Source organism: Oryza sativa, chromosome 10, assembly GCF_034140825.1.
Source record: "Oryza sativa Japonica Group chromosome 10, ASM3414082v1".
NCBI lineage: Eukaryota > Viridiplantae > Streptophyta > Magnoliopsida > Poales > Poaceae > Oryza > Oryza sativa.
In genome coordinates this window covers 15,554,740-15,579,507 of record NC_089044.1, presented here as the reverse complement: position 1 = coordinate 15,579,507, position 24,768 = coordinate 15,554,740, and the positions used below count along the sequence as shown (strand labels likewise).

The 24,768-nt window shown below is 43.3% G+C and overlaps 2 protein-coding genes across 3 annotated transcripts; both read left to right on the top strand.

Moving 5' to 3' along the window:
- Positions 1-3,313: 3,313 nt before the first annotated feature.
- LOC4348655 (protein NETWORKED 1D) lies at positions 3,314-12,007 on the top strand. Its single transcript, XM_015758595.3, has 6 exons — positions 3,314-3,460; positions 4,111-4,176; positions 4,270-4,574; positions 5,259-8,284; positions 8,393-10,234; positions 10,553-12,007. The coding sequence occupies exons 3-6, from the start codon at positions 4,475-4,477 to the stop codon at positions 11,684-11,686; spliced, it is 6,102 nt and encodes a 2,033-aa protein (XP_015614081.1). The 5' UTR covers positions 3,314-3,460; positions 4,111-4,176; positions 4,270-4,474; the 3' UTR covers positions 11,687-12,007.
- A 3,310-nt stretch (positions 12,008-15,317) lies between these two features.
- Positions 15,318-19,115, top strand: LOC4348654 (pentatricopeptide repeat-containing protein At4g31850, chloroplastic). 2 transcript variants are annotated; one of them, XM_066304905.1, is made up of 2 exons: positions 15,318-15,452; positions 15,670-19,115. In XM_066304905.1, exon 2 carries the CDS (start codon positions 15,699-15,701, stop codon positions 18,939-18,941), a length of 3,243 nt encoding a protein of 1,080 aa, XP_066161002.1. In that variant the 5' UTR covers positions 15,318-15,452; positions 15,670-15,698; the 3' UTR covers positions 18,942-19,115. The 2 variants fall into 2 exon arrangements, with proteins under 2 accessions (XP_066161002.1, XP_015614728.1); XM_015759242.3 differs by having other exon boundaries at positions 15,352-15,532.
- The last annotated feature ends 5,653 nt before the right edge of the window (positions 19,116-24,768 follow it).

Genomic DNA, 24,768 nt, shown 5'->3' with positions numbered 1-24,768 from the left:
ACCTCAAACACCCACAAAGCAGTTTGATCCTTGGAAGAACTGTAGTAGACTCCAAGTTGCATTTGGATTCTGAAGTCTGGTGATTTTTAAGTCTGAAACAAAGGCCTGTTCACTTTGATGCCAAAAAAAAACTTATCAAATTTTGGTATTGCCAAAATTTTGATAGAATTTCTTATACAGTTACTAAAATTTGACAGCAAACTAAATGTAGCTATTTTTTTTAGCAATTTTATCAAAATTTGGTAAGATTAAAAATAGCATCAAAGTGAATAGGCCCATGGCTCCATCAAGCCTATAGCCTAGCGTGGCAATCCATCTATCCACGCTGTCAGATTAGCTAGACCGGCGCCTAATCAGCCTCTCCAAGCTAGTAAGAAATTGCAGCCACTTGTTTGGAAGGAACCAAAATGTCAGAATCTTTGCTGATGGTGGCTAACGACTGACGGCAGCTTATCATCTGACCAACCAAACCAACCACTCTTCTGCTCATCATCAGTTTCTTTTTATTGATTTCCCTTTACAAAATTGCGGGCAGAGAAAAGTTTACTTGTCATCAAGTATAATAAAAAAAAACCAGTTGGTACAGTACAACATCTATCTTGGATTTCTACCATTGCTGAAAAATGACTCGAAAAGAAAAAAAAATATTGCTACACGTACTAAATTTTTCTTACTAAATTTGTTCGAACAATCGTCTCAACTGTTTGATTCAAGCAGATGGAAGTTATAAAAAATCTAGATACACTCATAGCATGACATGTCAGTGTTAGTAAGAATTTAGTAAAAAAAAGTTAGTACGTATAGACTTTTCCAAAAAAAAAATCATTTCATCCGAAGAACTGCTACTCGGAAACATGACACTGACACTGTGACACAGCCAAGAATAGTTCATCTACATCTCTCGACTACAAATTTGCGAGCAGATGATGTTGAGTTGTGATGAAAATTTATTTGCACATAATAAAGGCCAGCTTCTGTCGGAGCGAAGCGGAGGCCCGTCATTGCCGGAGGCTTGGGCCGGAAAAATGAATCAAAAAGGAAATTCTCATTTCTTGGATTTTCAACATTGCTGGAAAAATGAATCAAAAAGGAAATTCTCATTTCTTCTTCTGAAGAAGAACTGCTAATCTGAAACATGATACTGTCACAGCCAAGAACAGTGTTCATCTACAAAGGAGAAAAAAAATATTAATTTTCTCTTGCTGCAATGCTGGCATCACAAGGATGCTGTGGCTGCACTCGCTGAGGGTGGGGCCCACATGGCCGCCGCCTGGCGGCGCCCACCGGCCAGGCTTTAAAATTCCACCGCGGGATTAAAAATGGGTTTGATTTAGTGTGAGAGATAATTAAAACCGTCGTTATCCTGGGGTATCCAAGAGAAGAATAAATTGGTTCAAGGTCGGAAACGGCGGCACGCAGCCACTGGAGAAAATTTTCCAGCGATTTGTTTTTGCACACCCGATCGATTTTCGCCTACCATTTCATGTAGCAAAGTTAATCATCCGCTCTATTATGTATAAGAGTCTTCCAATAAAACAATGTGATGCACATTGACAATGATAGCATCATGATTAGAAGATACTAGTACTTCTCTACTATTGTTGACCCTCGTAGCACCGTTAATTTTATCTATAGAATTTACTTAAAAAAATCTATATATACTAAAAAAAGAGTAATTATGACTGCTCGGATGGCCTGTATATTGGCGTTGTTTTTACCTTGCGAGTACGAGTTACAGACAAATTTCATCCAAATTCTATCAGAAACGCAATTTTGCCATAATTTCTACATTAGGAACAGAAAAAGGTATGCCTTTCTATACATTGCAGCATACTACTGAACGGAAGCAAAAGCTCCAAGCAACGTGAAATTTGTCACGGACAACTCTGCAGCCACAAGGAGCTCACATGGGGATCATTACTCTGCCGCGTGTCTTGATCTCCGGATTAGACTAATCAATCGGATAAACCAGCGGCCTACAATGATCCAATCGAAGCAAATCCCTTGGTAAACGGCTTAATTAATTATTAGGAGTAGACAATACTACCAGCTCTGGTCTGGAATGGACTCTGGCAACTTGTCCTGATGGAGAACCCAAGAAAGAACATTGTTGAGTGACACAATCACAGTGGGGAGGCTTGGAGGTTGGATCACATGGACATGACAAAAATTAATCATATTGGTTACTCAAGGAGTGATACTGCATTTTAGTAGTGATTAAAAAAATAAAATACATGGCACAACCAAATGTCATTTTAAAGGCTGAGATGAAATGTAAGCAGTAGAAAAATGAACGAAACTTATTTTTAAGATAAAACTCTATATCTGTATTATTACTGGTTTAAAAACTCGCAATGAAAAATAAACAATTAAAAGTCCCAAAATCAATTCTAATATTAAAATTTAAGAAAATAAATTTTAGGTGCATATAATTTTAAAACCAATAAGACAATGGAAACCATTTGATAAGCTCATGGATTAAATCCACACCTTCATTGTACTCTAAAAATTTCTACATACGTCTTTATTGTACTCTATAAATCTTGCTGGAACCACCATTAATGTAGTGCTTAACTGCTTACTAATGAGCTACATATATACTTTGCTTACACACAAAATCATAGTTAACATACTAACCGGGTAATATGCACATGATGGGTTACGCATTAAAAAATAGTATGAAACGAAGGATGCGGACTAAGCATGAAAATGCTTAGTGTGAGAGCAAAGTTACGGTGCACTTTATCATGTAGTATCATACAAAGTTCAGCATGCTTTTTAAGTTTTCTTTACTTATCTAAAAGATTCCTGTACAATAGGAAAATGCCACAAAGGGTTGTCCATAACATGAAAAATTCTGTTCAATTAAATGCCAAAAAATTCAAGACAAAAATTCAAACACCCCCCTATAAAACCCATCATTTCGATTCGAATCAACAAAAAAAAGCTAACCTTTTTCAGTAGTCAAACAAAAGAGAAATGCCAACAACCCAATACAGAGTTTGCTTAACCAAAAACCATCAATTCCAAATATTAAAACCGTTGCACCAGCATTTAGTTTTAGATTTCACCCAAATAAATACTCCAATCCCAGTAATGACGCAGTTATTCCCAAAAAAAAAAAAATCACAGCTCATCGCATTAGTATTAGGCAGCAAATCAAATCACTGGAATCACTCACTGCTCCTGAAGAAAAGTTTCCCCTTTTTTATTCTTCTTGCTCAATTTTTTTTTTCTCTCTTGTTGGGACCTACCACCACCTTCAGTGGTAAGGCAGCCTTTCTTCTTGGTGGCATCGAAGCAAGCACTGCACAGCGCAGAGCAAGAAGCCAGACTCCAGACTGTGAGAGAAGGGGAGGCAGGATGGGTTGAGGAGGAGGAGGAGGAGGAAGAAAGGAGGCGACTTGGTGGATCCAAGGAGGCCACTGCTTTTGCTTTGCTGCTGCTGGGATTCCACTTGGTATGCTTCTCTTCTCTCCCTTTCTATATCCCCTCGATTTGCAGGATTGGATCTTTGGTTTTTCTTTTCTGCTCCGGTTACTGGTTTATTGATCTTTGTTTGTTGGTGCTTGAAAGATCCGATTTTTTTTGTGGTTCTTGGTGGTGTTTATGTGATTTGTTTCTGCTGGGGAGGAATTGTTTGGTGTTGACGGGGTGGTGGTGGTTTGGTTTGGTTGGTGGGACAAAAGAAGAGCAGTCGGTGCCAAGCCTAAGGAATGTTTGTGTGGAATTTGATCATGTGATGAATTTCCTTCCCCCCGGTTTCTTGCCCTTTTCTTCTTGATGATTTGGTTGGATTGCTTGGTTCGTGGTTCGTACGATCTCGTTTCTTCCTGGTGTTCTTCTTCCGTAACATCGCTGTTCGCGATTTCCTCGAGGAGCTTATGGAATTTTGACTCTGGGCTATTCTTCTGTTTTGGAATCCTGCCCGGTTTTACCGGTCATCGTTGAGAGAATTCTGTGTTTGTTTGCATCGGAGGATGGGAATTCTGTGTTATTAGAGGATAAGGTGGCTACTCTGGTGGTGTGTTTGCTTTTTTGTGCATGCAACAATTATTTTTTCTTATTTTTCCTCATCTTATTGTTGCTTGATACATTTTTATGATTCAGTTTCAGGGAGTTGCGACCTGCCAGTGTATCTTCCTGCCCTTTCAATTAATTGGAGAATTAGAACCTGTAAGTACTACTCTAGACTACTGTTGCTCATAGCTGTGTATACAACTTGTTTAGTTGATATTATCTGTACCATTTCTGTTTCTGATATTGTAGGTACAATCATTGCCAAATTGCAGTGGCTGTTCTCTGTGCCTTTCATTCTCTTAATTTCGGTTTCGCTCCTGTTCTGAAGAGTGGGGGAAAAAAATTAAGGCAGTTCTTAGCTTTGGGAGCTGCAGAATATTGCATTGTTGCATAATTCAAGTGCTGAGGAAGTGAGGTCTTAATTATTGTTTGGAGTTTTGCTTTTGTGGCACCAATGGCGGCCTTGGTCGGTCATGACGCGAGGCAGTATTCATGGTGGTGGGTTAGTCATATCAGCCCCAAGAACTCCAAATGGCTCCAAGAAAATCTCAATGGTGGGTCTTCTTCTGTGTTTAGCTCATTTAGTCATGTTTATGCATTTCTTTGATCCATATCATGAAATTGTAATTAGCACTGCACTTTATATTTGCTCACCAAACCGTCAGTAGTATGCTATTCTTTAATTGTTTCTATTTAGCAATACATTTCCAAGGCACATGGTGTGCATGCAAAACACTTTTTCTTTTTTTTATCCCCGTCCTGATTAGCCTTGATGCCAGGTTCAACACAGTCTGTATCTAATTTAGCAATTTGAGTATGCATATGATTTTTTAAATAGTATTAGGTAAATCTTGTAAAATATAAGCTAAATCCTGACATATTTATGCTGCAAGTAAATGAAGTAATATTTTAATCTCTCAGTTTTGATTCATGAACTTATATTGTATGATTCTGTGACTTGTGCCATCTTCTGTTGTCCCTCGAACTTTTGAAAGCAATTTAAGACTATGCCTTGAGCTATCTGTAGTATATGTGCATGCCTTTTCTTGGATAAATAATGATTGGGGTTCCGGGTTTTCTTCTTAGGGCCTCATTTTCCATTTAACTGTTTTCCCATGGGGTTGAAACACTTAGATGATTTTGTAGTTGAATTTCAGTTTGATGCCTGCATATTCACTCATATCATTTAGCAACAAGTCAATAACCAAGGTTGAAGCTAATCTTGTTTTATGCAACAGACATGGATTCAAAGGTTAAAGCTATGATCAAACTTCTCAATGAAGATGCTGATTCTTTTGCACGAAGAGCAGAGATGTACTACAAGAAACGCCCAGAGCTAATGAAACTGGTGGAGGAGTTCTACCGAGCTTACCGTGCATTGGCAGAAAGGTATGATCAGGCCACCGGTGCACTTCGACAGGCCCATAAATCAATTTCTGAAGCATTTCCCAATCAGATGCCACCAATGTCTGATGAGTCACCCGCTTCTTCGGGCCAAGAAGTGGAACCACATACTCCAGACCTGCCCACTTTCACCCGTCTCCCTTTTGATTTGGATGACCTGCAGAAGGATGGAGTAGGTGTGTCACCACAACAATTCACCTCCAAGAGGAATGGTACACACCCTGAGGAAGCCAGTGCACTGCCAAATCGAAAAGGTTTTGATGTGAAAGTGCGTAAAGGCCTAAGCTTTGGAAGCCCAGAAGTTAAAGGCAGTGATGCCATCAGCAATGAGATGGTAAATTTGCAACAAGAGATTTCAAGATTATTAGCTGAGAGCAACAGCATGAAACAACAGATATTATCAGAATCTGAGAGGGCAAACAAAGCTGAAAATGAAATCCAGGTTCTAAAGGATACCATCTTGAAATTGAATTCTGACAAAGACACGTCTCTGCTGCAATATAATCAGTCCACTGAGCGGTTATCTACTCTGGAGTCTGAGCTCTCTAAGGCCCAGGATGACCTCAAGAAGCTAACTGATGAAATGGCTACAGAAGTTCAGAAGCTGAGTAGCGCTGAAGCACGCAATAGTGAAATACAGTCTGAGCTTGAGGCTTTGGATCAAAAGGTGAAGATGCAGCAAGAAGAACTTGAACAAAAGCAGAAAGAACTGAAAAGCTTCAACTTAACCTTCCAGGAAGAACAAGATAAGCGCATGCAGGCTGAAAGTGCTCTGCTTTCAGAGGGGAAAGAACTTGCTCAATGTCAAGAAGAAGTACAAAGGTTGACTAAGGAAATCCAGATGGCAAATGAAAAGTTGAATGAGCTCAAGCAGACCAAAGTAAATCTTGAGAATGCTGTTTCTGAGTTGAAGAAAGAAGTCGAGAATCTTACTGAACAAAACCGCTCCTCCGAGCTGCTTATACAAGAACTTCGCGATGAAATTAATTCTCTGAAGGATTCAAAGAACGAACTTCAAAATGAAATCCAAAGCCTTCGGAGCACCATTTCACAGTTAAACACCGAGAAGGATGCAACCCTATTTCAACACCAGCAGTCTGTTGAAAGAGTATCTGATCTGGAATCTCAACTCTTGAAGCTACAGCCTGAGCTGGAAGAAATTGAACAGAAGGTTCAGATGCTGATGCAAGATCTTGAACAGAAGAGACAGGAAGCAGATAGTGCCCATGCCCAGCTGCAAGATGAATGCAATAGGCACACACAAACTGAAGCAGATCTTCACAGGTTTAAGAATCTGCATTCTCAGTTGGAAGAGGAAGTGATAAAGCTGACAGAAAATCTTGACAGATCAACAAAGGAACTGGAAGAGTTGGAAAATGCAAAGTTAGACCTGGAAAACACATCAAGAGAGTTAAAAAGCACAATCTTAGATTTAAACTCTGAGAAGGATGCAGTACTTCTGCAACAACAGCAATCTTTGGCGAAAATATCTGAGTTGGAGCTACAGCTCTCTAAAACACAGTTGGAACTGAAGAATTCTGAACAGAAAATGCAGCTACTGGAGCTAGAAATCACACAGAAGAGTGAAAGTATGGACAGCCTGACGTTGAGCCTGAAAGACGAAACTGAGAAGAGGGTTCAAGCTGAAACATCACTCATGTCAATGGAGAGTATGTATTCTCAGTCTCAAGAGGAAGTGAATAGATTGCATCTAGAGATTGAGAAGCTTAATTTCAAATTGAATGAATTGGAAAACTTGTCATCTGAACTTAATAGCACCATCTTACTTCTAAATGCCGAGAAAGATGCTACCGATCTTAAGAACCAGCAGTCCCTGGTGAGAATATCTGATCTGGAGTCTGAACTCTCAAAGTTGCAGGCTCAACTGGAGAAAATTGAAGGGAAAGTACAGATGCTGGAGCAGGAACTCAAACATAAGAAAGAAGAAGTGGATAGTCTCCAAATCAGCATACAAGATGAAGCCCATAAGCGCAGTGAAGGTGAAGCAGCTCTCCTTGCAATGACGAATCTTAACTCTGAGTCTCAGGAGGAAGTGAATAGGTTGACCCTGGAAACTAAGAAGCTGAAAGTGAAGTTAAGTGAGGTGGAGAACAGTAATACAGATCTTGAGAATATCGTAGCCAAGCACACACAGGATATCCATGTCCTTCGTGAAAAGAATGTTTCCACTGAACTTATGATAAAAGAACTTCATCATGAGTTGGATGCCCTGAAGGAATTGAATGTGAAACTTGAGAGTGAAATGGGGTTACATATAGGCGAAAAGGAAGCACTTCAGAGAGACTTTGCTTGTCAAAAAGAAGAGAAGCAAAATCTAGAGGGGATACACCATTCTCTCGCTGAGGAAATGAGTACTTTAAAAAGCAGATCAGCAGCAAACCAGAAGTTGATTGAGGACTTGCAGATCATGAACTTAAAACTGAAGGAAGTGTGTGCGAAGAATGAGGTAGAAAAGGCACTTCTCTCAGAAAAGGTTCAAGAGGTGGAGAAGCTTTCTGAAGAATTTTCACTCATGGAGAACTCACTTTCAGATGCAAATGCTGAAATGGATTCACTGAGGGAGAAGATTAAAGTGTTAGAAACTTCAGAAGGCTCTCTGAAGGATGTAATTTCCTCTCACGTTTCTGAAAAGGCTATCCTTACATCAGATCTAGAAACTCTTGGTAAAAGTTATGCTGATATTTCAGAGAAAAATTCTAACTTGGATATCTTAATATCTGATATGAAAGCTGAGATTGAAAATTTGAGAACAAAGCTGACAGATTCTGAAGAAACCTGCCAGGCTCACCTTGCAAATAACTCAGCTCTTTCTGATGAAAAGAACAATGTGTTCTCTCAGGTAACTACTGAAGTTCCTTCTGTAATAGAGATAAATTCTTGCTATGTTTCTTTTAAAACTTAAATCCTTGTATGTAATTAACATTATTTTGTCACTTTTGTTTTTCAGCTGGAGAGCGTTACAGTGGTTATGAAAGCCCTGGAAAGTAAACATGCTGATTTGGAAGACAAGAGCTCCTCTTTATCAAGAGAGATGAATCTTGCATATGATCAAGTAAGAGAATTGCAGGATCAGTTAAGAGTAAAGGATGAAGAATATGAAGCATTTGTTAAGTCACATCAAACACAAGTCAATGACTTTGAGGAGCAGATCTCTTCTCTGCAAAAGAAAAGCTATTACATGAATGAGTTGCTTGAACAGGAACAGGAGAACCACATGAGTGCATCTATTAATGTAGTGATCTTGGAGAACTGTTTGGCTGATTTGAAAGACAAGAACGTTGATCTTTTCAATGAATGCCAAAAGTTTGCAGAGGCAAATCATGCCGCAGAGATGTTAATTTCACAGATGAAGGATGAAGCCAGATATCATCAAGATGAGAGGAAATTTTTGCTAATTCATACTGAGAAACTAAGAGAAGGGATTTCACAGCACATGAAGATCCTAAATATATGCAAGGATCTAGGTCCTGCTAATATAGCGGAGGACAAAATTATTTTGCAGACTGTCTCAGATGAAGCCTCCAACATCATGAAACTTAAAGAGCAAAGTGAAGATGCAAACAGGCTCATGTACACTGAGCTGACAGTTCTCGCAACAGTTATGTTGCAAGTAGGATTGGAACTCAGAGATCTGAATTTGCAGAAGCGTGCCCTTGAGAAAGAATTGGAAACTAGGGCAGCAGAGTTCATTACATTGCAAAATAACAATGTCCAGATGTTGGAGTGGAACGAACAGCTGAAGCAAGAGTTACAGCAAGGCTGTGAAAGGGAAGAGGTTCTGAAAGCTGAAATACTTGTTTTACAAGAGAAGCTATCTTGCTCAAGAGAGTCCTACCAGACTTCACAAAATGAAATTGTGAGCTTGACTGAGAAAAATGAGACCTTGTGTAAAGAATACCAGTCTTTGATTGAGAACTACAATGCTTTGGAGGATGAGAATGGAACCCTTCTTTCAGAATGCATGAGGCTCGAGCACTTGTCTTTGTTCCTTAGGGGCCATAACAATGAGGTAGCAACTGCATTGGGATCTCTTACTGATGAGATGGCTTTGTTGAGTGTAGGTAAGGATGAACTTGATTGCGAAGTCCAAGAGCTTAGCAGAAGAGGTATGATGCTTGAATCGGAAAACAATAACCTAAAGGAGTATTTTATCTACCTGATAGAGATTCTCAGCGCTCAGTTAGCCCTCTCAGAGTTTGATTTGAATATCAACAAAAGCATTTGCCAGGAGTTGGCCAGTGAACTTGAGAGCTGCATGGCACAGCTGTCGCAGAAGGATGATGAGCTACTTGAAGCAGAAGATAAGGTTCATTTGTTGCAAGGAAAGAACCGAGAATTATGTGGAGTTGTTGGCTCGCTTCAGGTTGCCATTGAAGGGGCTAAAATTGTGAAAGAGGAACTCGAGAAGAAAATCACAACGTTGACTGAAGAGGGAAACACCAAAGATGGTGAAATTTCGCTTCTTCGCCAAGCAAACGAGAGACTGCAGGTGGAAGCTGACATCCTAAAAGACAAGGAAGACAGTTTGACTTCCTCACATGAATTACTGTCGAAAGAGGTTGAACAACATGAAGGGGAATTTGTTGTGTTGATGGATGATGCGATATCCTCTTCAGTGAATGCGGCAGTCTATGAAGAGAAGGCACTTGAACTTATGACGGAAAATACAGAACTAAAGGCCAACTTGAGCACACATGTAGCTCTGATAGCATCTTTGTCTGATCATGTCAATGAGCTGGAAGAAAACACTCTTTCTCTGTCAAAGCCCTATAGCACAGAAAGCAAAAAGGTACGCTTCTTCATTCATCTTGTTGACTAGGAATTATTTTCCTTTTTTTTTTGCCTGGTAAAGCAACAAGCAGCTCTTACATTTTAGCAAAATTTAGCCATCATTTAGACTTACATCACCAGTATAGAATGCTCAATAGTAGTATAGTAGTATTATTGAAATTTTTGCTGCTGATCATCCTCCTAACATCTAATGGTAGTACCTGAATATTTCTATTATAGTTTCGTACGTGACATGGGTGTGACACCTTATCATGTTGAACTAGCGTTGTCTACTTCTCACCTCCCTATTTAACAGCTTATCTTCTTTTTTTCATAGGAAGATGCAGAGGTACCTTTTATGCAAGAGCGCAACCATGGGCCAGAATCTCACCCCTTGCCGGAAGGAACTCCAGAGCTACAGCGGTTAATTGCAAGAATGGGAGCACTTCAAGTTGCTATTCGAAATGCCAAAGATCTTCATGATCAGGAGTCAACCAAGTCTGCTGCTACGTTGGCAGCAGCACACAGAGATATTCAAGAGCTTAAAGCAAGAGGCGGGTCGCAGATGGAGGCAAGGGAAATATACTCCGACAATGAGAAGCTGAACAACGTCGAGGGCTCCAAAGGGAAGCAGGTACAGATGATGAAGGATATCGAACTTGATCAAATATCCACATGTCCACCATATGGCACTGGAGCTGCGCTCTACCCACTTAAGAATGGCGCGAATGCTGGGATGGATGACGAGATGCTGCAGCTGTGGGAAGCTGCCGAGAGGAGCTGCAAAAACCAAACATCCAAATCATCATCAGCTGAGCACGACATAGAAGCGGTTGAGGAGGTGAAGAGTGAGTACCCTTCCTCTGAGCTAGCAAGGGGAAGAGACCTTGGAATCAATAAGCTTGAGGTGTCGACATCATCTGTAGAGCCTCATGAGCAATGGAGCAACAATGTACTGGAGAAGCTCTCTTCTGATGCTCAGAGGTTGCAGAGCATCCAAGTGAGCATCAAGGAGCTGAAGCGGAAAATGGGGAGCCCATCAAACGGGAAATCGCCCATGAACTCCGAATACAACACCGTCAGCACTCAGCTACTCGATACCGAGGGATGTGTCTTGGAACAGATCAATTACAACAACAAATTGACAAAGCGGGTTGAGAACTATCCTGCGCTATCAGATAGCATGAACGCGGAGCAAGAAGGGTACCCCAGTAGGAGGAAAATATCCGGACAGGTCCAGAAAGGATCGGAAAACGTGGGGAGATTGGAACTGGAACTTCAGAAGATACAGTATGTCCTGCTAAAGCTTGAAGAGGAGCATGAGTACAGGAGGCTCAAGGTCTCCGATAAGCGCACTCGGGTTCTTCTGAGGGATTATCTGTATGGAAGGAAGGAGAAGCGCGGCGGTGCGCAGAAGAAAAAGAAGAGGGCACCTTTCTGTGGCTGTGTGCAATCAAGAACTGAGACTTGAACCATTTTGTTCTGGCGGGAAACTAGCTATAAAATGAAAAGGGAAGATGAGAGATGTCAGCTCCAAGAGGCTGTAGCACTGCTTTGAGCAGGCCATGTTCTTGGGTTCATCCCCATTGTAATTGAGTTAGTATTTTAGTGCTCAAAACAAAGCATATGTATCTAAAATTTTGGCTTTCCTGTCTAAATGAGGCCATCTAAGCTTAGTTCAATATGTTATAGTTTTCTTTCCATAGCAAATATGATATAGGTATAATATAGCAAGGCATTTTATTTCAAACTATGCTGCATTTGGGTGGCTTCTGCAATTCATTTTTTTCCATCAAGGTCTCAGGCTACAAAAACAGGTAGTTCGTCTGAGAATTGCTACTCTCATTGGATTTTGATTCTCTTTCTGATAGAGTTTCACATTTCCTGTGGCTCGCTACTGTCATGCTCTGAATGCCAATGATTCTGCTGCGTCTTCTGTGCTTTCAACGACTGAACATAACAATGTCTATCTTGTTTGCTGGGGTATCAGATGACGGCAGGACATCAGGCTGTAAAAAAACATTTAATTTAAATTTAAGGACTTAACGTTTCCTGTCAGGCAGTATGTGTTCATGTCAATAATCACAGGAAAGACATCGATAGACCAATCTTCATGTAGAAGTTATGCAAATGGATTATAATTCTTTCAGGTTGAACGTTTCAGACGAATGGTCACATTCAAATTACAGTATTCATGAATTATTTCAGATGCAACTAAGCAATTTAAACACAAATCCACTATGAATTTAGAGTCGATGAATTTACTCACGAATGCAGTTCTCCATGAAGAGTGCTCCAGGGGGAGAAAAGAAACACCCAAACCTTATCATTTCATCAACTTCGTTACTTGCAAACTCATATCGCCTAAGCTTCATGTCAGTATCTCCTGTAAGCAACATCTTCCGGCTTCAAGATTCAGAAAGGTTATCTCTGTATTCCTTTAGGTTAAAGAATTCAGAAATGTAGTAGGTCGCCCACGCGTGGGCGACTCGGGGGGAAACCTAGCACCGCCGCTGCCACTCTCTCCTCCTCTCCCTCCCCTCGCAGCTACCGGAGAACCGAGCGGCCAGCTGGGACGGCGGCGGCAAGGCCAAACGTCGACGGCGCTATGTGCATGGAAGGCGGGCCGGCGCGCGGAGCAGAGGTTGAAGACACGGCGTGGAGGCGGCAGATTCAGCGCCGCCGCGGCTGGATCCGGCCTCCCCATGGGTGGATCTGGATCTGGCCGGAGCAAGCCGCTCTCGGGCAGCGACGACGGGAGGCGAAGGCGGCGGCGTCTGGTGGCTGGCGGCAGCTGGTGAAGGAGGCTAGCGCGTGCGAAGCTGCGACCGGCGGCGGTGGAGACTGGCACGCGCGGAGGACGCAATGGCCGCCGGCGGCGGAGGCAGTAGAGGCGTGGCTGGCGACGGCAAAAACCGGCGTGTGCAAAGGCGCGGCCGGTGGCAGCGGAGGCCGGCGCTCGTGGAGGCCACGGTGGCAGCCGCAGCTGAAGCTGGCGCGCGTGGCCGGCAACAGGAGATGACTAAACGGCGCGATGGAGCGGCTGAGGGCGGTGTAAAGCCTGTCGGCGGTGGCGACGCTCCCGGTGGTTGGCAGTGGACGGTGAGGAGGACGGAGGCTGCCGCAGTGAGAGAATGGAGGCGACGACGATGCGACCAGGCACCCGTTGGAACACGAGCGCCCTGGTCGAGGCGGCGACGACGGTCATGTTGTGAGGGGGGTGTTGAAGCCTACGGCCTTTTGCGGGGAAGAGGGGATCCATTCTTTTCTCACCCTCTCCCTCTCCAACCCAATCACGTGGGTAGCGGAAGCTGGTGCGCGTGGCCGGCGACAGGAGACGACTGAACGGCGCGATGGAGCGGCTGAGGGCGGTGTAAAGCCCGTCGGCGGTGGCGACGCTCCCGGTGGTCGGCAGTGGACGGTGAGGAGGACGGAGGCTGTCGCAGTGAGAGAACGGAGGCGACGACGATGCGACTAGGCACCCGTTGGAACACGCGCGCCCCGGTCGAGGCGGCGACGACGGTCATGTTGTGAGGGGGGTGTTGAAGCCTACGGCCTTTTGTGGGGGAAGAGGGGATCCATTCTTCTCTCACCCTCTCCCTCTCCAACCCAATCACGTGGGTGGACTTGAAGCACGACAAGGGTTGAGACTCTTCTTTGATGGCCGGCCGGCGGCGAGGCGTCGACGTGGTGGTTGCGCATCGAAGGGGATTAGATGGTGGTTTTGCTGAACTGGCATGCACTCTTTAGCGCGGGAGAGTAGAACAATGGGTGAGCCGGCAATGGCAACGCCTGCGGGCGTCGTTTTCCCCTTGGGGCATTGTTGTGTTTTCTATCGTTTCCCAATGGGTTCTTCAGGTGAAAACAACGTCCTGGTTCTCAAGGACAGGCGGCGGTGGCGCTTTTGGCGTCGTTTTCCTCCTTGGGGCATTGCTGTGTTTTCTATCGTTTCCCAATGGGTTCTTCAGGTGAAAACAACGTCCTGGTTCTCTAGGACAGGCGGCGGTGGCGCTTTTGGCGTCGTTTTCCTCCTTGGGGCATTGCTGTGTTTTCTATCGTTTCCCAATGGGTCCTTCAGGTGAAAACCACGTCCTGGTTCTCTAGGACAGGCGGCAGTGGCGCTTTTGGCATCGTTTTCCTCCTTGGAAGCGTCGTTTAGAAGACATATTCCTTGGGGGTGTTGTGTGCATATTTTGTTTTGTTTTAGCAGTATGATCAAACGTAGACGCGTGGTGTGGTGAACGCACGAACTTTATTAGCTTCAAAATGTTTTTATTTCCTGATACAATGCACAGGCTATTCTATTCATCAATTTTCGTTGTTTGTATTACTATCATACGAAATCTATAAACAACATGTGATGTAATTATTATTAGTGCCATATTAAAGTTTTCATCATAAAAGAATTACACTTAATAATTATTTATTACCTTACTGTGTGGTTTTAAATCGGTGTATAACTTTTACCTGGTACTCGTGACACATCCTAAAACTGTGAATTTGGAAGAGAGCATGTCCAAATTTCTACAACTCCCAACTACCTAATCACCCATAAGCAAATATCATTTAATAGGATATTCTAGTATTTTAATCTTACCCAGTAGAGAATAATCCCTTATATTATAGAATGAAGGGAATATCCGGGAAGTTGGGAAGTATCCAGTGCAATAGTACTTCTCGGTGGGAGAATGCGATATCCTATTGCTAGCCTTTAGATTTGAAATGGACGCGGTAGATTGGAGCACTTCCTATTCTCTTAGTTGACAAATGCAAAAAAAAGGACCCTATAATATGTGCCAAAATGTTACGAGCCCTTCCGTTCTCTTCTACTCTAATCTATCTATGGCTATATTTAGTTCCACACCAAAATTGGAAGTTTGAAGAAATTAGAACAATGTGACGAAAAAGTTAAAAGTTTGTGTGGCTAAGAAAATTCGATACGAAGAAAAAGTTAAAAGTTTGAAGAAAAAAAAAAGTTATGAATCTAATCGGGCATAGCCTATGCCTGAGGCTCTATCTCCCTTGTGGCCTTATCTGAATCATTTTTCATTGTTCACCTCTTGTTCGGATACTTGTCCCCTATCTTTTCCCCCTTCCCTGGCGTAAAAGAAAAAAAATATCTCCCGTCTCCACTCCACTCCTTGCGCCATCTCGCGGCTGAACAGGGGAGTGGAGGGGAGGGCCGCCTATCTCCATCTGGCGAGCAGAGCAAGAGCAAGGGAGGGGATCCTGGTGTGGTGAGCATCCACATCCTCTTCCTGATTCATCTCTCTCTCTCCCACCGGGACTACTTTTGCCTGGAATTTGCTTTGCTTTCGTTAAGCTCCTCTCTTAATTTCCGATACTTAACCTTAATACAAGTAGTAACAGTTTGTTTGTTCGTCTCAAGTTGGATTCTCGCTGATGTTTCTTGAAATTCTCTCAGTTTCTTGGTGCTTCTTGGGAATTTTTCAGGTGTTGTTGTTGTCGTTGTTGCTCGCCGGATGTTGGAGGTCTGCTGCTGCTCCGGCGTCCTCGGCGGGTCGCCGCCGTCGTCGAGGACTGCGGGGGTTTCCTCACCTGGACTATCGCCGTCTCGGCCCAGTAAGCGGCGAATCGGCCGCGCCCGGGTGCAGCCGCGCGCGCCGCCGCCGTGCGACGAGCGGAGGGCGGCGGAGGACGTCATCCACGCGCTCAGGTCGGCGGATGGCCCCGCCGAGGCGCTTGAGCGGTTCAGGTCGGCGGCGCGGAAGCCCAGGGTGGCCCACACGACCGCGTCGTGCAACTACATGCTCGAGCTCATGCGCGGCCATGGCCGGGTCGGGGACATGGCCGAGGTGTTCGACGTAATGCAGAGGCAGATCGTCAAGGCGAACGTGGGCACGTTCGCGGCGATCTTCGGAGGGCTTGGTGTGGAGGGGGGACTCCGGAGCGCGCCGGTGGCGCTGCCGGTCATGAAGGAGGCCGGGATTGTCTTGAACGCGTACACGTATAATGGCCTGGTTTATTTCCTTGTGAAGTCCGGGTTTGATAGGGAGGCGTTGGAGGTTTATAGGGTGATGATGGTGGATGGTGTTGTGCCTAGTGTGAGAACCTACTCTGTGCTGATGGTGGCGTTCGGGAAGAGGAGGGATGTCGAGACGGTTCTTTGGTTGTTGCGTGAAATGGAGGCTCATGGCGTGAAGCCGAATGTGTATAGCTACACCATCTGTATTCGAGTTCTTGGACAAGCCAAAAGATTCGATGAAGCTTATCGGATACTTGCGAAAATGGAGAATGAAGGGTGTAAGCCGGATGTCATTACCCATACCGTGCTTATACAGGTTCTTTGCGATGCTGGCCGTATCAGTGATGCCAAGGATGTTTTTTGGAAGATGAAGAAGAGTGATCAAAAACCTGATCGAGTGACCTACATTACTCTGTTAGATAAGTTTGGTGACAATGGTGACTCGCAATCAGTGATGGAAATCTGGAATGCAATGAAAGCTGATGGGTACAATGACAATGTTGTTGCTTATACAGCAGTTATTGATGCATTGTGCCAAGTTGGGAGGGTCTTTGAAGCTTTGGAAATGTTTGATGAGATGAAACAAAAGGGTATAGTGCCTGAGCAGTATTCATACAACTCGCTGATATCGGGGTTTCTTAAAGCTGATAGATTTGGTGATGCCTTAGAGCTGTTTAAACATATGGATATTCATGGACCTAAACCAAATGGTTACACACATGTTCTTTTCATAAATTACTATGGAAAATCTGGTGAATCTATAAAGGCAATACAGAGATATGAACTAATGAAGAGCAAAGGGATTGTGCCAGATGTTGTTGCTGGTAATGCTGTTTTGTTTGGTCTTGCCAAATCTGGTAGACTTGGCATGGCAAAAAGGGTATTTCATGAATTAAAAGCTATGGGGGTTTCTCCGGATACTATCACCTACACTATGATGATCAAGTGTTGCAGCAAGGCATCAAAATTTGATGAAGCTGTGAAGATTTTCTATGATATGATTGAAAATAATTGTGTTCCTGATGTTCTTGCCGTGAATTCTTTGATTGATACACTCTACAAGGCAGGCAGGGGTGATGAAGCCTGGCGGATCTTTTATCAACTAAAAGAAATGAATCTAGAGCCAACAGATGGGACTTACAATACACTTTTGGCAGGATTGGGAAGGGAAGGTAAAGTCAAGGAGGTAATGCATCTGCTTGAAGAAATGTACCACAGTAATTATCCTCCTAATTTGATAACATACAATACGATTCTTGACTGTCTCTGCAAGAACGGGGCAGTTAATGATGCACTTGATATGCTATACAGTATGACTACGAAAGGATGCATACCTGATCTTTCGTCTTACAACACTGTTATATATGGCCTTGTTAAAGAAGAAAGATATAATGAGGCATTCAGTATTTTTTGTCAGATGAAGAAGGTTCTTATTCCAGATTATGCAACACTGTGTACTATCCTCCCAAGTTTTGTGAAAATTGGACTGATGAAGGAAGCTCTGCATATTATCAAGGACTACTTCCTCCAACCTGGCTCCAAAACAGATAGGTCTTCATGCCATTCACTAATGGAAGGGATACTGAAGAAGGCTGGCATCGAAAAGTCAATTGAGTTTGCTGAAATCATAGCATCAAGTGGTATTACCTTGGATGATTTCTTTTTGTGCCCATTAATTAAGCATCTCTGTAAGCAGAAGAAAGCTCTTGAAGCACATGAACTTGTCAAAAAGTTCAAGAGCTTTGGAGTTTCACTAAAAACTGGATTATATAATTCTTTGATTTGTGGGCTTGTTGATGAAAACCTAATAGATATTGCTGAAGGCTTGTTTGCTGAAATGAAGGAACTCGGTTGTGGTCCAGATGAGTTTACTTACAACTTACTTCTTGATGCCATGGGAAAGTCAATGCGGATAGAGGAAATGCTAAAAGTTCAAGAAGAGATGCATCGCAAGGGATATGAATCAACTTATGTTACTTATAACACAATCATTTCAGGTCTTGTAAAGTCAAGAAGGTTGGAGCAGGCTATTGATTTGTACTACAACCTGATGAGCCAAGGTTTCTCACCCACACCATGCACATATGGCCCTCTTCTTGATGGTCTGTTAAAAGCTGGAAGGATAGAAGATGCAGAAAATCTTTTCAATGAGATGCTGGAGTATGGATGCAAGGCCAATTGCACTATCTACAATATACTACTGAATGGACATCGAATAGCTGGTAATACAGAGAAGGTCTGTCATTTGTTTCAGGATATGGTTGACCAGGGAATAAACCCAGATATAAAATCCTACACGATTATTATTGACACACTCTGCAAGGCAGGACAGTTAAATGATGGTCTAACATATTTTAGGCAATTATTAGAAATGGGTCTTGAACCTGATCTAATTACTTACAATTTGCTCATTGATGGTCTTGGAAAATCAAAAAGATTAGAGGAAGCAGTGTCTCTATTCAATGAGATGCAGAAGAAGGGAATTGTCCCGAACTTGTACACTTATAATTCACTAATTCTCCACTTAGGAAAAGCAGGGAAGGCTGCTGAAGCTGGGAAAATGTATGAAGAGCTACTGACGAAAGGCTGGAAGCCTAACGTTTTCACATATAACGCTCTTATTAGGGGGTACAGTGTTTCCGGCAGTACTGATAGTGCCTATGCTGCCTATGGTCGGATGATTGTTGGCGGGTGCCTACCCAATTCAAGCACGTACATGCAGCTCCCAAATCAGCTGTGACTAACTAGTTAGTGACTGAATGTACTTCTTCTGTATAGTTTTGTCTATAAAAGGAAAAGGATCAACTGTAGATAGTCCACTTCAATATATCTGAGGGTTCTGCTGGTTCTTGTTCTACACTATATTTTTGTACTTGATGGAAGAAAATTATTCAATACACAGCTGACTTGATCACTTGAATCATCTGTTCAATTTAACTGACATTGTGAGGTTACAGTTGTTAAACTCTTATCAAGTCCATCCATTATATGTGGTTCAAGTACAACTGATCTGTGTGCACATTACCCATTTTCTTTCTACTGGTATGTCTCTTCAGCCAAATGCTTGTGACATAGTTCAGTTTTACTGCCTGTATAGGTTTACTGATGTGTGCGCATCTTTAGGAAGTTGAGCTAGTGGTTCAGTTTCACAGTGTTACGCTGCTTAGCAACAATCAACTTTTTCCCTGATTCACCTTTTTCTCATATGATATAGCACTGCCAATGGACTGCTTGAGAAGGTTCTCTATTGTTGCAATACATGGAAATGCAGTTAGATGCTTCCTTTCCAAAAGTTTCTTTGTTCACATGATAGTGAATTGGTAGCATTTTGCATACTTTGGGTCAAAAGATGTGCTCATTTCTTGTAGACCATAATTACAACACTGGAATGGCCAATTTCCTTCATGAAAATTTTCAATGAGCAGCCAATGCAAATTCAAATTTACTATTTCCTTTAGTTTGGTTGTGTCTAATCTGTAAGTTTATGGTGATTTTTACTAGAAAAGGTATCGCTAAGTTTCTGAAATTATTTTCATTTCTCTTCAGTCTAGAACTCTAGATTAATTTGTTGATCTTGCTTATATGCCAATTTGTTTGACTATATTTTCCTGTTGTATCTATGATATGCTCTCTCTTTGTTTTGGGGTTTATCATGGTATATTTCTATATTTTATGGTGTTGAGCTGTTGATCATGAGAAAGTAAACTTGCATGTTAAACTGAAGTAATTGACAGTTTGACATTCGTAATACCTTGATATACCCTGATCAAATGTATTTTTGTTCCAAACTCAAGCTACTACTAGGGAACATTCATCTTGATCTATTTATTCAAAGCTTTCTTGTGGTGCTCAGTTTTGTTTTCTGGTTTTAGATTGTAATTTTGTCTGGTAACAAGCTCTTCTTTTGATATTTTTCCCCTTGAAATTCAAAGAAAGGTGTATTTTGCTTGCCTACCTAAAGAGAAGTTTGCAGTTCTAGTTGAACAGTTGTGCATCTGTGAAGTTTGTTATGGATGTCCCCTTTAGGATGCGTTTGGAGTTTGGTATTGAACTGAAGAAGCTATTAATTTTAGTGACCTAACTTCTTGAGTGTTTTTCATTCGTTTGGTGTGGTATATCCATATGCAGAAGTTGTGGATGATGCGTATTGCTTCTTTTTAACCAGCACTCTTCTCTTGTCATGATGAAGGACACCACAGATTCAATAAAGCCATACATATTCTGTTCTCCAGGTATGTTGTAGCATCTCCTTCCTTCAATATGCTAAAACAATTTGAGCTTGTAGATCCATGGACCGAGAAAAAAAACAGATGCAAAAGAATGAAGCATAGTTTACTCCTCTGCATGCTATTGCCAATTGTGCCTACAAAATGATGTTGTATACTTCGATTCAAGGAAAATTTACTCCTCTCATGGTTGCTTCTTGCTTGTTTTCTCATGACTCATGCATTGGGCGTCAATGATGCCCTGCTTTGTTTGCAGTTGGAGATCACCTAGACACCTGCCACTAAACAGTTTGGTCTGCTTGTTGCTGTGATGCGGTTATGCCCTTTTTTCCTGAGGTATTTTTAGAAGAAAATTTCTACATGTTTCATATTGCATTATCAGGGACTCTTCAAACTGTTCGTCCCCGGAAGCTGTCGGCACAGTGAGGAAGCAGATCACCAGCCATCGTAGCTATCACAATGCCAAAGAGCCAACAACAAAGGTCAGGGTCTTGATCTCTTGTATGCCCAGTAACAGGTTAATCCTCCTGGCTCTCTGTACTGAAACAATTTCTCTGGATCTCTTTCCCTTTTGTTTTGGACCTTATACAACCTGCTGATGGTTAATAATGATGTTCTTGAATAATAGATCATGTTAAGCTGTTTGCATGGTCTGCTGCTGTCAAATAGTTTTATGCGGTCACAACTCTTACTAACTGATCAGGTTGACTTCAAGCATTGGGCTAAAAACTAAGATTATGTAACTTAAATAACATATATGCCATCATCTTCAATTTAAGTGATATTGTGTCAATCTTCTGATCAACTGTTTACATCTTCGGGTTATGTAGATTCATGTCATCTTCTTTTACTCTGAAATGCTATATGAGATTGGCAGAATGTCCTGATTTCCCAGGCATGGCGATGGCTGTCCAAGGGCTGCTTAAGGAGAGCTGCTGCTGGAAATGCCCAGCAAATTGCTGATGGATGGAGGATGCATAATCACTCAGTGTGGTGACCATCTGATTTAGCATGGCGTATTTCGCAAAAGGTTTGAAATTCAAAACAGTGTCTCATCGGATACGCCATAGTGATTTTCAGTTTCTCTTATTGGCGTACCTCTGCTTGTGGAACCCTCCTGGATCTGAATATTGCATTCCCACTGTTCCATCTGGCTTCTCCTTCAGGCCGGCAAAGCATTGCAAAACAGACCTAACAAAGATTACTTCCCCCTATTTGTCGTAAGAAACTTTGGATGTTATGTAGAACAGACCTTGGTATATGCAGTTCTTGACCATAAGTTCACTATCTGTCTTCTGCTTGTAATAATTGATCCACCTAGAATTACAAAGTGGTCTTATTATTTCATCTCTGAAATCCTCACTACGAAAGAAACTGGAGAAGACTATTGCAACTGTCATCACAGCGACCTCAGTTTTGCTTCGACAGCTTCTTGTCGCAGTCCTAACACTTGTATATATGTACATACCCTAATCTTAATCTTGCTCCGTTTTAAATCTTGTGCTATCAGTAATCAAGTCCAGTTTGAGCTATGAACTGATCTGTAATTAGATATTACAATCAATACACGAGGAGAAGAACTGGGCAAACAACGTGATGCTGGTATAACTTCATCAAATGTTATATTAGAACTCATATCACGTCACATAAGTGTACACAGAAAACTCAAGTCACATTCTGATTTTTTTTTTTCTCGGATCATGCTAGCAGATGAGATGAGGAATAAATAAGATTGGAAATATGTTATGTACCAGCGAGAATTCTTCACATTCTGTTTTAGTTTGCTCCCTCCCAACTGTTAGTTTTTCACTTACAGATTCAAGAAAATTCAAGCTGAACGCTTAGATTTTAGTATGATACATTTCTTTTATAAAGGGTAGGACCCCCTGTCGTTATTGAAACCAAATGTTGGGGATGCAGAAATTTCAGGGCTAGGGATGCCAGCTAAAATTAAAGGATACAAAAGACCTGCACATCAGAGTTTTGCAGACCAAAGAATCTAACAACAACAGGACCTCACAGGAGAAACAATAAGGACAACACACACACACGAAGACCCAGTCTCCTGAAAACACTACATGGTCAAATGTATATCAAATATTGTGCAATCTCAAACAGGATTAACTTCTTGTATTAACTTGTATAAATGGGGAGTGATTCTCCCTCCCACAAAACTCTAAATAAATTTGTTTTCCTGCTCTATCAATACACAAGGCATAGTTCTTGCTTTCTTAGAAAACATTCTCAGTCAGGATCGCTTTGGAGAATTTGCATGAAAATGTTTGGCGTATCAGTCGCTATCGCTACTAAATTCCTCAAGTTTTGCTCTATCCTCCATCTGCAATAGCACACTCTTAAGACTGAAAAAAGGCATTTCAATACCGCACTCGAAGACTGAAAAAAGAAGATAACCTTAAAAAAAAGAGAGATCAACTCAGTTTGCTTAGGATTTTTTTTGTTCAATTAATTACCGTTTTATTGCGAGTTTGGCGAGTAAGTCCACTGTAAAATTTTACAGAAGAACTTCACATCAGTGAATAACTGGGGCCACGGCCCACACCCACCCTTCAACAGTTAAGAAAGGAAGTCCTCTTTCTATGTATGTTTCAATTTTGAAGATGTATCACAACCAAGCATGTCTAAAAGAGATCCAGCGTCATATTCAAAGAACACAGAGTGGTTTAATATTGTAGCAGCATGAAGATGAGGTACAGCAAACGCCAATCTCATATCGCGGTTTCCATTGAATTGGAACTTGAAAGTTGAAAATATGACAAAAACATCATTGTGGGAAGAAAAAAGAGAATAAACAGTAATCATCTCGAAGGAAAACATAAATTGGTTGACAGTTCCAAACAGAAATTGGTGATGCGGATCTACTTAGCTGCTGGTAGAACCCTTGGCATCCCGCGTCGCCGCTCCATCCATCACCGCCGCCCGCCGGCGTCATCCCCGGTCTCGGCGCCGCGCTTCTTCGGCCCATCCATCCGCCGTCGCTCCTCATCCCCAATCTTCCCTCTTCATCCTTCCATCTGCTTTTCAACCATTGACATATCGTCGAACCCATAGTCTGAATCAGCCGTAATAAACAATTGACGCATACAGTTGACGAACAAGTCAATCAAGTGTTTTGTAGCGCAAATTTGCCAGAAATTCCACTCAACTCGATATTACCAAAACTGCTTGTCCATCGGTTGAACGCGTTCGCTCCCTGCGCGCGCTTAACCACCACTCCATCCGTCCCGCCCCACACAACCTGGGGCCGCATAGTTTTGAATTAAAAAGAACAGCTACATCGTTTTTGGCCGGTGCCAGTAGGAGAGGCAGTGTTCAATACGTCAGAGGATATCGTTGCGTTGAGAGTGACACGCGAGACGACGGGACTCACCTTGTACTCTCGCGGTGGTCTCTCTCGACAGCACCATGGTCTGCGGCAACGTCAGCACCGTCGTCCCCATGTTGCAGCACACCAGCATGGCCAGGGAGCAGAAGTTGGTGCTCGACGCCGACGCCGACGACGACGGGTTGCACCACACCGGCGCAGGCGGGAAGCAGCAGAAGTTGGTGCTCGACGCCGCCGCCGACGGGTTGCACCTCACCGGCGTGGGCGGGAAGCAGCACAACTTGGTGCTCGACGCCGGCGCGGGCGGGAAGCAGCAGAAATTGGTGCTCGACGCCGCCGACGACGGGTTGCACCTCGCCGGCGTGGGCGGGAAGCAGCACAACTTGGTGCTCGACGCTGGCACGGGCAGGAAGCAGCAGAAGTTGGTGCTCGACGCCGACGACGACGGGTTGCACCTCGCCGGCGTGGGCGGAAAGCAGCACAACTTGGTGCTCGACGCCGCCGACGACGGGTTGCACCTCCCCGGCGTGGGCGGGAAGCAGCACAACTTGGTGGTCGACGCCGGCGCGGGCGGGAAGCAGCAGAAATTGGTGCTCGACGATGCCGACGACGGGTTGCACCTCGCCGGCGTGGGCGGGAAGCAGCACAACTTGGTGGTCGACGCCGGCGCGAGCGGGAAGCAGCAGAAGTTGGTGCTCGACGCCGCCGACGACGGGTTGCACCTCGCCGGCGTGGGCGAGAAGCAGCACAACTTGGTGCTTGACGCCGTCACCGACGGATTGCACCTCGCCGGCGTGGGCGGGAAGCAGCACAACTTGGTGCTCGACGCCGGCACGGGCAGGAAGCAGCAGAAGTTGGTGCTCGACGCCGACGACGATGGGTTGCACCACACCGGCGCAGGCGGGAAGCAGCAGAAGTTGGTGCTCAACGCCGCCGACGACGGGTTGCACCTCGCCGGCGTGGGCGGGAAGCAGCACAACTTGGTGCTCGATGCCGCC